Source organism: Megalops cyprinoides, chromosome 4 (assembly GCF_013368585.1).
Source record: "Megalops cyprinoides isolate fMegCyp1 chromosome 4, fMegCyp1.pri, whole genome shotgun sequence".
Lineage (NCBI taxonomy): Eukaryota > Metazoa > Chordata > Actinopteri > Elopiformes > Megalopidae > Megalops > Megalops cyprinoides.
Window position 1 is genome coordinate 9,647,814 of NC_050586.1, and position 13,129 is coordinate 9,660,942.

General features: G+C 43.0%; 1 protein-coding gene across 1 annotated transcript in view; it reads right to left on the reverse strand.

Annotated features, from left to right (window-relative positions):
• Window positions 1-8,736: 8,736 nt before the first annotated feature.
• Window positions 8,737-13,129, reverse strand: part of si:dkeyp-14d3.1 (transmembrane protein 132C) — a 139,939-nt gene continuing 135,546 nt past the window's right edge. Inside the window, exons 8-9 of the mRNA XM_036528061.1 lie at window positions 11,797-11,988; window positions 8,737-10,138 (exon numbers count right to left, since the gene is read on the reverse strand). Coding sequence (XP_036383954.1) covers window positions 8,951-10,138; window positions 11,797-11,988 — 1,380 coding nt within the window. The 3' untranslated portion in view covers window positions 8,737-8,950. The remainder of the gene's footprint in view (window positions 10,139-11,796; window positions 11,989-13,129) is intronic.

The following is a 13,129-nucleotide window of genomic DNA, read 5'->3' on the forward strand; positions in this document are numbered from 1 at the left end:
CGAGCTGCAAAATTAGAAAAAGACTTCTGAATATCGGTGCCTGAGACTTGATACTTAAATAAGAAAACCTGGACATGATACAGCCAGACATTTTTCACAAAAAGTGTCAGAGTGTATCCTGTTTGCCCAAAGCTTGCCCAGCGTTATTTATAGGCGCGTGTTACTCAGACCCTTGTGGCCTCGCTGTTGTTCTGAAAAGAGCAGGAGAATGTCCCCCTCCGTGGTTACCTGGTCGCTGATATGTGGCTCAGCCACGTTTTCCCACAGTGCTACATGGCTGGCTGCACCTTGCCTGTCTGAGGCTTCCCTGGCGCGTCTCAGCTCGCCTGGGGCCGACTCACGGCAGTCTTCTCCTTGAGGGGGCTAGAGGGAGGGGGGTGGAGGGGGGCAACGGGGGTCACGGGTCAGTTAAGTGTCAGTTACGGGAGTCTGTTTACAGTGTACTCATTTTATGGGCATGGGGGTGTGCATATGGGCAAGGTCCACCGCTATTCCCTGTAGCTCTATGTGTAGAAATAGGTTACATCTAACAGACAGGCTTTCCTTGGCAACTGACGCTTCAAACTGTGTGTGTTTGAGAGAGAGACACTGTCTGTGTTTGTGTGTGTGTGTGTGTGTGTGTGTGTATGCGTGCGTGTATGTGTGTGAGCATGCATTGCATGCCTGACTTTTAAATAATTCCACAAGGACACAATGAAAGCACACATTGTAAACTCTATTTCATCATATACTGTAAAACATAGTTTAAATAATTTACAGTCTACAAACTTAAATTCCTGCAGTCATCAGTTTTGCACGAAAGGGGTTTTGACACATGGGTAATGGAAGGACAAATATCACACAGGTGGGAGAGCAGCCACTTTGTTCAACACATTGTTTTTTCACCTCCTCTGAATCACTGTGCTTGACATATTCACACATGCTTTTTCAGTATGTCATAAGTTGCACCACAACAACATACAACACTTTCACATCCATTTCATGAAGAACCCTACAAGGTGGATGCAGGCCAGCACTGATCTAAAAATGAATAAAATTACATTGGGATCCTTGTATTCACAAAAGGTAATTGGATTTATGTTTTAAATATTATAAAATGGCAGTTTTAGTTTGATACTGCAGTCATCAGTTAACACCTATTCTAGTTTTCATAATGTGTCTTACGTTTCTATGAGCTAATTATCGTGAGTTAGCTTTTGTAAGTTATTAAAGCTCTTTTTGCTTCCAGTTGATCGTTTGATAGGAGCTATTGAGGGAACACAGAGATATCATCATTTAAAACCACATAAAACATACCATGTAGTGTGGCTGTTTAGTCTATCGCAATTTGCGGGTACCTAATCATTTTTCAGACTGAGTTTTCAAACACTGTAAGCTGACTGGCATGAGCAAAGTATTTGTTGACTTGGACTGGGGTTGGCTGCGTGGTAATAATGATAAAAAGTTTGGCAGCCGCTGCCCTACAATATTCCAGCACTGTGTATCTCAGATGTAACCCGTGTCATTGTGCTTCATAAATCCATTTGTATGTCTCAGATGCAACCCTACGTCACCATGCTCTGTAAAGGGAACCCATCTGTATATCTCAGATGAAACCCATGTCACCGTGGTTTGTAAAGGGGAATCCATTAAACGGAGTATGAATAAAACAAGCTGCGTGTCATCCCGACATGAGACGGGGACATGAGGCATGAGGTGGCGAGGTGCCAGCCGGCCGCCATGGGCATGAAAAAAAAAAAAAAACACAACGTGGTGTTAATTACAGCGGACCCTCCATCAATCATCCCCCTCGTGGCTGACAGTTAAATTCCTCCAGGGTATCGCCAGCTTCCTGCGCCCTTCACAGTTCAGAGGGTGCGCACGGAATTTTGCAGTCCCGGTGCCCAGCGCCGAGCCCTCCCCTGACATCAATCCCTCCACTGATAGAGCCACAATTGAAATCATGTCGAAAGGAAAAAAAAAGGAAAAAAATCATTTATCAGCATGGGGGCACTATAGAAACACAGAGGGAGAGAGGGGGATGAAGGGGGAGGGCAAGGCTGAGAGACTTTTATTTAATCTGCTGTTTTCATTAAACATAAAGCAAGAGATCAATAGAGAAACAGCAGGAGCAGCACTGGGAATCATGTAGACAAGCTACTTGAAGTAAATAAATAAAGAAAACTCGGAAAAGGCCCCTACTGGAAGGTGAACAGTTTCAGGAGTGGTGCCATTACGGTGGCTTGTTGGCATGACAGCGGTAGCCTTGTTTAGCCCATGTCTGGAATTAAGCTATCAGTGTAAATTGCGCCGATGCATCAGCCGAAGTGCCCCTCATCGCAGGAGCTGATCCTTGTATTTGCATTCCATTCCGCATTGTGCTTGAGCTTTAAATCCTCTATCCCTGCACTGAGATATACCATGCGGAAACACTGTAAGAATGTAACACAGCTATAGCGAGGGAGCGGAAGACTCACGAGTCCTTTTATACGCACAGGTGCGGGTTGTTAATCTTTCGTTGTAACTCAAAACATTTTCTACTCGCGGTTTAACAATGTTTGCCTCTTGGAATTCAAAAAGTACAGCTGGTTGGATTTAGATATGGGTGTCTTGCTGAATTTCTGTGTTGTGGGGGAAGAGCATGTTGTTTCCAGTTTGTTGTAATAAAAATGCATGTTCTGTTCTGTTCAATTCTATTCTGTTAAAGTCGTTAACAGAAAATTAGATGACATCATGCGCATTATTCATTGATAAATTGATTATAAAAGTAGTAGGTAAGCCAGCAAACAAGCGTAAAATCCATGAAAAGCGCTAACATTGTCCATTGCAAACCTCCCTTGGCTATTTGAGGGACAGATGCACAGCATCGTAGCTTGAGTGTAGGTCACATTCTACAAGAACAAATAATATCAGTACTGATCTGTAGTCCATTACCCTTTTTCATGTTAAAGAGTGGTTTATAGGAAAAGGATCAAGACTACAAGGTCATTAGGTGGGAGTGCTAACATGGTGCCCTAATCAGACCTGCAGAATATTTACCAGGGGATGTAGTCAATGTAACTACTGTGGAACTGGGTGCTTAAGGTTGGGTGAAAATGGAAGCAGATCCTATTTTTTTTATCTTTACAATTAACATGAGTTGAGCAGCAGTTGAGCATTTTAATAATAATTTAAAAATCATAGAAAGGTAAGAAACTGTTTAATTTTTTTCCTCAGAACTCATGACAATATGTCACGGCTGTTAGATTTAACCACTCGGAGTAATGATGTGTAAATTGATTGTTTTTCAGTAATTCAGAACAGTCACAGTTTGATGAAACTATGAAGTGTGTGATAATCACAGTAACCAGACATTTGAGGGAAAAGGGCTTAAAAACAGTGACATATAAAGACATTTTTGCCAACAGTAAGCCAGTTCACTGGTATAGCCTGCACCACACCTGAGGGGAAAAAACCATGCAACCCAAACATATGGTAGCTTGTATTGCCAAATACAACAAATCCAAGAAATATATGCATATTTAACATTACATTTAAAAACACATAAACTGAGCAAGATCAGCCAAACAGCCATAGACTATTATCATTTACTCACAGCAAATTTGTCAATAGTTTAACAGCCTCCCCAAAGAAGTATTGTGAAATTGTCATTCTCCCTCCGAAATGGCCTGTCTGTACTTTCCCTGTTGACTGATAGGAATTGTCTGTTCTGAAAGAGCAGGTGAAAATACCATCCTCCCTCTCTTCAGCGGCTGTTTCCGGGGATGTGATCTGGAGGTTAATTAGACCATAATTGGCATTTGAGTTGTAAAAAGCTTACAATAATTCTGCGTGATGGGTTGCTAAAGAAATGTCACATTAACATGTAGTAAAATCATTATTTAATGAATCTGCCCTTTTCAAGGGGGGGGACTTTATGTTGTTATCCTGCAAAGGGCTACTAATTGTCACAAGCAGAAGAAATGGTGCCAGCTTTAATGTCCTGAGACAGATCTTTTATGCAGGCTTGGCTGTTGTGTCATCATTCCATACTTAATGTGCTGCACAGTTCAGCATAAATGATACAAATATGTTAAGCACTATCCAGCCCACTTCAATATATACTACTGTCAGACACAAGATGTCTAACGTAATTACTGTTTTGTCCCTTTTAATGTCTGTGAAGGGCCTTGCGTCTGTTGTCTTGGAAATGCTGTGCAAATGGTACGTTATAACCTACAATATGCCTGTGATCCAAGGCAGCAGATCATGAGGGTTCATTTAACACACAATGAACACTCATTTCTCGTTTGATGCTTGTACGGACAGCTTCGTCTTCATGGGAGGTTCAATAAGTCACCTGTAGAGCTGTTCAGGTTTGAGGTTCTGGTCTCCCTTCTGTGGAATCCAGGTTCATTGGTAGCTGCTCTACCCATAAAAGTTAGAGCTCCAGCGGAGTGGATTGCTTATGATCTGTACTGAAATCCTCCACAAACTGAAACAATATGTAACTAATGGAGCAACACTAGCTCAGACAGGGAACTCCCTGGGTTGCTAGGCACCAGTAAGCATCATCGCTGTCAGCTGATTGCCTCTACTTCCAATCATTTGCTGCCAAGAATCTGTATCTTCTAATGGGTTTAATGTATATAGTGGCCTGTTTAAACCTACCCAGCCATTGAAACACATGCTGCCTGCAGTTCTTGGAATTTCCTCATCCACCTGCTGTGACATCATCACTGTAATGTGCAAGGGTGGGCTGAGAGTGAATTGGTTGTGATGTAATGGATTAGGATTTCATGGAATATAGGTATTCACTGAGATAGGCTGGGATGGTGCTCTGATTACTTCCTGGAAATGATTCTTGTCATGCTTGAGGTGGACTGGCATGCAATCCTTCCAGCTGTGCTGCTTTATGTCTTTATTACTTTCTTACAATTATCCCAACCGCACGTGGTTGTATGCCAGCAGAATGAACATAATGAACAGAGTGATAACAAGCAGGTTGAAACAGTATACAAGGCTACTACAGGAGATTCATTTGGATAGTTTCAATTAAATTCTTAGATTTTAATTAAAGGAAATGCTAGCTATGATTAACTCGTACCCAGGGTCAGTTGTATGCAACTGAGTTCACTTTGCCATGCTGCATGAATATGCACTAGGAATGCTTTACAGTTATTATAAGGATTAGTATGGTAAATATTTGTCATTGTGCAGATGCCCTTACCACTCATTAATTCTAATAATAATCTTACCCACCGCCTCCTGGTCACAATATTATGTTGAGAGCAGCACTAGACATAAGGTGAGAATGAAAAAGAAATTCAATCTCCTGATGAACTATAATAAATAAATAAATTTTATAATATAAAACAGTGTTTCATGTGTTGAAAATAGAAATTTCAATTAAGTTTAAGCTTTTCGAGATATGCTGTGAGTGGATGACTATATATGCAATATACAGATTCCTTTCACTTGGAAGTATAACAATAGGGCAACACACAAACCACATTTTCTTCCAAAAGACAGTATTAATATCTTGACCAATTAACCTTCTTAAAATAGAATTTTACTTTGAAAATACAGACCATTCCTACTGCTTAGGAACATATGTACAGATTCGTAGCATGCATTTGAGGATTTTTCTAAAAAGAAGCTATTTTTTACAAATGCCAACAGAACTAGCAAAAGGGTGTTGAAAGAAGAATTTCACACTTTCTGGAGACAGGTTAAATCATATCCTATGCATTTTCATACTTTTTTTGTATGAAATTATCATAAAGCTCCTTACTGTTTTGTATTTTTAGCTTATGACGCCTTAAAAGTATAATTTTTTTTAGTTACACTTTTTGTAAAGGTACATTATTTTTCTTACACTAAGAATGTGAGGAACATGTGATGGAAGGAGTCAGGGCAGTAAAAATCGACATTGCAATGTGTTTGCAGTTAACATCACAAAAGCACAGAGCACAGCCTTTATCTTAAATAACAGGGAACACAGTTTTGAAAATGGAATGCAACTGAGAGAAGACCTAAAGCGCATGGGGACAGAGAAGCACAGATTGCCATTTTGGCACGGTCAATTATGAGATACGGGATCAATCCCCATCCCTCATTAAATTCTACACACCCGACCAGGGCCAACTCCAGCTCCTCTCATACGAGGGACCAGACTTATCGAATGGGGGAGGGGTGGGGGAGCACTTTAACAAGCAGAAATTTAATCAAGCCAAATAAGGTAACACAAGAGTATGGAAAGACAGAAAGACTGAGACCGATGTAGTCCCCACTAGATGAATATCTAAAGCACTATGCTACAACTCAATGTGGTACATTTACGAAACCCAGTGATGTCGAGTTCAAATCTTATTATTCAGAAAGGCCATTTTTGTTACAGTGATACATTAAACATGCTAGAATAAAAATTAAAATAATACATGGAAATTTTATAAATTAAATATCCTGCATCAGCGTGACACATTGGTATTGTATGTATGTCTTGGCATTTTTGATTTGTTTTAAAAATGACTAGCTAGCTGTACTCATCTGACTTTTGACATTAAAATTTATCAGTACTGTCACACTCTACCCAGGTGCTGTTTTTGCCAACAATCGATTAGTGCTCAGGAACCTTCTATTATTTGATTGTTTTTACCAACAATCAAATAATAGAAGGTTCCTGAGCACTAATCTATAGCTCCAAATGATGTATGTATATGCCAAACCAATTTCAACAATGAAATCACCAGTGGTACATAGCTCTTATGTCACTGGACCCCACATTTCCATACTGAACATTTAAAAAAATGCATATAGTGTGCAAGGGTATTCCAGTGCAGGGCATCTGTAATGCAGAAACCAAGTGCTCAGCTCTGTAGTAGTATATAATAGAGTCTAATAAAGCAATATTTCATCATATCATCATCAGCCTGCATATCAGATTTGTTCAGTTGGGACAAACATTAGTTTACTATATTCATCCCTGCTACAAGTTTTAAAAAAAAGCCGAGATGTTGTTTAGGGATGATGTTGGTCTGTGCTGATCATAAAAAAGAGATAGCTGTAGGTCTTTTACATTTTTTGGAAGCCCCATTGGACCCTGTTAATCTCAAAACAGTTAGGAGCCGCTGTCGTGAGTTCTGAACACACTGGCAGCGCTCTCGTGAGACAACAGTCAGGAGCGGAATAAAATCCTAGTGACGTCAAGTCGAAACTCGCCTGCTTATGCAAAATATAGGCACTGCACTGTGATAAACCAGCTATTTACTGACCAGGACTGCATGGAGAACATGACCAGAACCAGGCAAGAGGCCATGACAGCATACAAAGGCCAAATATTTATCATTCATCATTTCATATCATATCATATATATCATCATAGCATATCATGTTTATGGCATATCATTTTCTTGCTGGACAGATTTCACAGTGATTTCACATTCATATTCCTGGCTGACTATAGCATATTTTTTCAGACAGATAATAAGATAATAACAATACTTAGAATGGTGTTTTTACATCATTTAATAATAAGGATTGAGATATAAGGTGGGCACCTATCACCTAACTCACCTGTTCATGCTGGGAAGTCTCGGTTGGTGAGATGTTTCCTTTGGTGTAGACCTAGCAGTTTACTCTGTACAGATGCCAGGAATTAATGCATTTATTTTTCAGAACACTTTCCACAGCTCAGGAGCTCAATGTATTCAAATTATTTCTGAGCACAATCAAAGCAAAAATTCCTAAGATTGATAGCCAATTAAGAGTGTGAATCTTATGTAATAAATCAAAATAAACATCTTAAGTATAAAAAATTAGATTTATGAGGACAACACAGAACATTGTTGCACAATGATCACAGTGTGCAACAGCCTGGCCTCTCAGCACACTAGGAGTCTTCCCTTTATGGTGAACAACATGGGAAAATTACGCCAGCTGCCATAACCAATCGAACTGCTGCATTCATAGAATACCACCTGCTCACATACTGAGATGGAAATCATGTATTTTCATGTACTGACATTGTTGTGTCTGCATTCATACTCTGTAGCATTACCAACCGAATTCCTGTTTTCACTCTGTCAGCCAAATTACAAAAGAAACACTTCCACAAACGGTTTTCAGCAGAAGGTTGATTGCACACCCCCCTACTGTTGTATATTCTTTAAATGATACATATGAAAATACAATTTACAGAGCAACAATACAATGGAGCTTTATACTTTAGAGAGGGACACTTCTTTGCTATTTACAGTACAGAGGTTTTTCTCAGTGTCTGTTGTCATTTAAAAAGGATTCCTATGACTTTTGTGCCTTCATTGTGAACAAAACTCATGCATGGACGATGGCCTGATCTGGTCCAGTCAGGAAACAGAAGCAGTATTGAAAACTCAAAGTAAAAACCAGGGGAGTAGAAAAAGCAATCCTGAAAATGTTACAAAATTTGTCAAAACAGTGTCAAACGATTCTATGCGCACTTTATTTACAACTTTAATATTTAGCAATATTACATTCTTAAATCTACAAGTCATCATCTGCATATTTTTTTTCACGTGTGTATGCAGAAAATTGGCAAGGTGGGGAATATGGAGATCTGGCTTAAACTACCCAAGGAATAAAAATAAAATCTATATAAAAATGACACAAATAATAGAAAAAATCTATAATGAGGATTAGAGGAAAACAATATATTAATAAATGAAAAAAAAAACAAAAACAGATGATATATTTCATTCACATTTCCTAAATGTAGGTTTGTGTTTTTCCATTGTGGGTTTTATCATGATTCTTTTTTTCTTTTTTTTTTTTGTTTAAGATATGATGAATGGCCCTTTGGCAGTTCCCATGGCAACAAGTCACACTGAAAGTTCTATCTTGTTGTCACGCTGAGGTACCACCTACTCTAGGTTTAGCATAACCAGTTTGGGTCCCACCTCCTCACTCTGAAAGGCATAAGGGTGACTTATCCATTGGTCCGCCAAGTAGTACACTATGCGACGTCCTTTAAAGCATTGTCATTTAATCTCTCCATGTAGTTCCGGAGCTCTTTGGAATCCCCGAGTTCAATGTCCGGGCAGACCCACTTAATGTCCTCGCTGTGCCCAAGGATGAGGGGGTTGATGGACGGGCAGCCGTTGTCGGGCGGAATGGTGGTGAACGTGGTGAACTTCACACGCTTCCTCTTTGTGGTGGGCGAATCGCTTTTGTGATCCTTGCCCGGGCAGCTGGCGTCGGCCGACCGGTGCACCTGGCCCTGGACGTTCTTCTGGCCCCCGTTGAGCAGGTGACTGCCCTCCTCGAAGCCCACGCTCGAGTCCATCATGGTGGTGTGCTCATCCTGCTGCGGGGAGAGGCTCACGTGACTCTCCAGAAGCTCTGCCTCATTGCCCAGCCATACCCAGTCGTGGGCGTGGTTCATGGCCTCCTGCCCCTCTATCGACATCTCCTTGTGGCGGTACTTGAGAGCGTAGGAGATGCAGTTGATGAGAAAGACCAGGATGGCGAGGCAGAAGACGCCCAGCAGGGCATACATGCCGATCTCCAGGTCTGTCAGGCCACGAGGGGTCTGCACCAGGTCGTCGTCCACGTTGCGGCTCCGTGGGAGGTCCACCTGTGCCGGGAAGTCCGAGAAGTCAATGGGGATGTTCTGGATCTGGCTGCCGTCATCGGAGAGCTTGTCCCCACCGGGCCTCCTGACGATGGCCGTCTTGGTGGTGGTGGTAATCCTCCTCATGACCCCGTCCTCCATGTCTGAGATGGAGCTGCCGTAGTAGTGGTTGTCCGGCCCCGTCCGGTCCTGCAGGTGCGGCCGCTGCCTGCGGTCGCTGGCGTGGTTCTCCAGCTCCTCCCCCTCCGGCCCGTAGTCGCTGCCGCCCGCCTTGGGCGAGCTGTCGCTTTGCCCGAACTTGACTCGGATGTTGCCGTTGCCCGCAGCGAGCACGCTCCGCCGCTTGGACTTCTGGCAGGGCTCGCAGACAGTCATCTCCACCCTGACCAGCATCCCCTGGCCTTCCGCCTCAGTCACGATGACCGGCCACTTCCAAGCGGGGTCCTGCTGCACAGTCACCACCTCCTCGTCCAGGGATGTGGCTGTCAGCACGAAGTAGTCCGGGTTGTAAAGGTCCAGCGGGGCCATGGAGCCGTCGCTGAACTGAAGCCAAGCACTGATCAGAGCCTCCTGGGGAAACACAGACACTATGATGACACACTAAGAAACACGCCCGCCCCCACAGGAAGCTCATCCCTCCTTCCTGCTCTCATCCCACAGTGTGTCACTAATAGCAAAAAGCTCCTGTTGGACAACATAAAACTCACAACAAAAATTATGGCTTTACTTTTATCACAGAGGTATTACCCTGACTGAGACATTACGTTTACCAAAATTAATGCACTGTCTGACAAAAAAAGAGAAAAATGGAAACAAAAAAGAAACAAAAAAAGAAAATGGAACCTGGAGGATAATTAATAATTGACGTGCTTGAATTCCATTTATTCATTAATGTCTCACGTCTTTGTCAAGGTTTGTGTGTACCTTTAATGAGTTTAACAAAAAATAACCCCGAACCACCATGAATGTCAATAACTCACCATTGGATAAGATGAGACCAGCCTGTGCCATTATTCCATCAAGCCAATCAGACAGCTCTGTATTCTTTGCTCGGGAATCACAGAATAGCTCAGTGAAACACATCAAATATTGCCCTTGCCTTCCACAGGTTTCTGTGTAAATTAAATACCTCTTTGTTCACAAAGCAGTTGATTCTTTCAAATATTTTGACAGGGGCATAAAAGCATTTTCCTTTTATCATGTGAAATCATCAATTAAGAGGCTTTCAGATAAAAATAATTCCATTTCCAACCCTCCATTGAGCATGAAGTCACACTGTGATCAAATGTGAAGCGCACATGGGACACTGTGTCAAAAAGCATGTATTAAATATGGAGGATGAGTTCTAAAATAGAAGACTGTATGGTATTCAAAAATTACCACAAATCAAGAGCTTTCATACACAGCAGTACAGAAAAGAAACTATATTAAGCCGCAAGACCCAACCACTGATCAACCTGACTGCCAGTGCTGCTGATCTGCTTGTTACAATTCCATCAAAAGGGAGGAAAAAAAAAAAGACCGATTAAATGATACAGGAAAATCGGACAGCCTTATTAGATGAACTTTAATGCAAATGGGGATTTGTGACAAGCAAGCGTTCCTAAGTCGATTTCGCAGTTTGCTCTCTAATATGTCCCCCACGACAAATCCCCGGGAATTCATCAAGAAATCCCCTCCTTGCAATGGCATTGCTTTCTAATTATGGACAAGCGAGGGGAATTACTGCCCGCTTATCCCCACGGAGGACTCCCTTCCCAGGGAGATTCTCGAGATAACGAGGTCTCAGCCCTGTCGTTCTTGCCTGCCGTTCCCGAGGGGGGCCAGGAGGGGACAACTGTGCGGACCCCTCAGCCTTAATTTCTCCGTTTCTCATAGGCCTGCGGCATCCCACTTATCCGTTGGGAGATTAAACCTCTGCCTCCTTCTGGAAAGGCTTTCAGGGAGTGCCCACTCTGACACACTTGGGTGATGCGGCTAAAAAGGTTATGAATACACTCATGGAAATTAAATGATTCATGAGGACAAACAGGTCTGAGACTCGGCCCCCACGAAATCACATAATCTGCTCAGCCGACTGAGAACTGACAAATTTAAATGCATGTAAATAGGCAAATGTGGCTCTCTCGATTATGAAAGAACTGCCATATTGGATTTGAGGTGTACAGATTGCTGGGAAGCTCAGGCCTGAAGTCTTTTGGCCGCAGTGTTTGTGATGAGGGCAGCACCTGTTTGGGACTCTGCAGCACTTCCTGCGTGGTAGCCGTGGCGACGATGGCCCTGTTGCTTCCTGGGCTGAGCTGCAGGGAGAGGGAGAGGCCAGACACCAGCTGCACCCCCAGCTCCGTGATCGTCACTTTGTCGTCCAGCACCGTCACCGTCTTCTCGGCCAGGATGGAGTCTGACAGCGGGGACAGCACCTGGTTCCGGGAACAGGCGAGAAACGTGTCACTTTGCGGTCACCAAGCTGACAGCCGAGAAAGAGCGCCTTTCAGAAATGGGTATCCTTTTACTACAGTCATGGCCGATACATTTTCGGCCCTTTGTGGGGACGATTTGCGGAAAACCGATCTGAACAGGCGTTACAGTTCATAAAATAACCTGGGACGCCCCTCATCCTCTGTCTCACCGAGAACCACCTGGCAGAATGAATAACTATGATTCTCTCTGATTGCTGGATAACGTCTAAACAAATATAAACAAACGCTGATGCTAATTAATGTCTGACCAATGGAAAAACGAGACGGCCGGCCGTGGCATAAGAAGGCAACGCAGAGCGCCGGGGTGGATATGATGCAACGTGACACGTTTGTATCTGGCTTGATAAATGGCACAGAGCTTTCCGTTTTCATGATCACATACCCACTCTGGCCTTCGGTTCCTATTTCCCCATCATCCGTGGGAAAGCAGAGGTGGAAAGCAATTCGTGAGAGGAAGACGGTCCACTGAAACGCTCCACTGTTTACAGTAGCACGCCCACCGCTGAATGTTAAAACCAAATCCTGCTCTCACAAACAGGTCCCTAAGGGCACCAATTAACTTCAATGGGACTCCAATGTACCCTCCAGCATCTTAGCCAAGATGCTTGTTTTTTTGTTGACTCGGTTTTTGTAATTGAATCAATTATAAGGTTAAACGAATGCAGGTGACTATATGCACAAAGCACGCAGACGCTAACTGTTGAGAAAATCTGCAGGACTACATCACGCCAAGGGAAGGGTTTCCTACAGGACACTCGTGTGAGGGGTAAGTGAGTCATACGTGCAGAGTCTCTCCCTTTGAGCCTAATCCACAATGAATCACCGAGCGGATTTACATCTGAGGGAATGAATCGAGTCTGAGAGGATTCACTCCCCGATCCTGTCTGCCACTGCTCGTGTGTCATCATTTGCACAAGGAGGGCATCCATGCTCCAAAGTCACATGCGGGCCATGCCCCATACCCTGACGGCTCTCCCCCCCCATCTCTGGCCTCATTCCAGCTGTTATTGTGCCTTTTCATCGGATTTTGATTTCTGTCGATTGGATCAAATCAAGCCCGTCTCGCCGCCACTGGCCAACT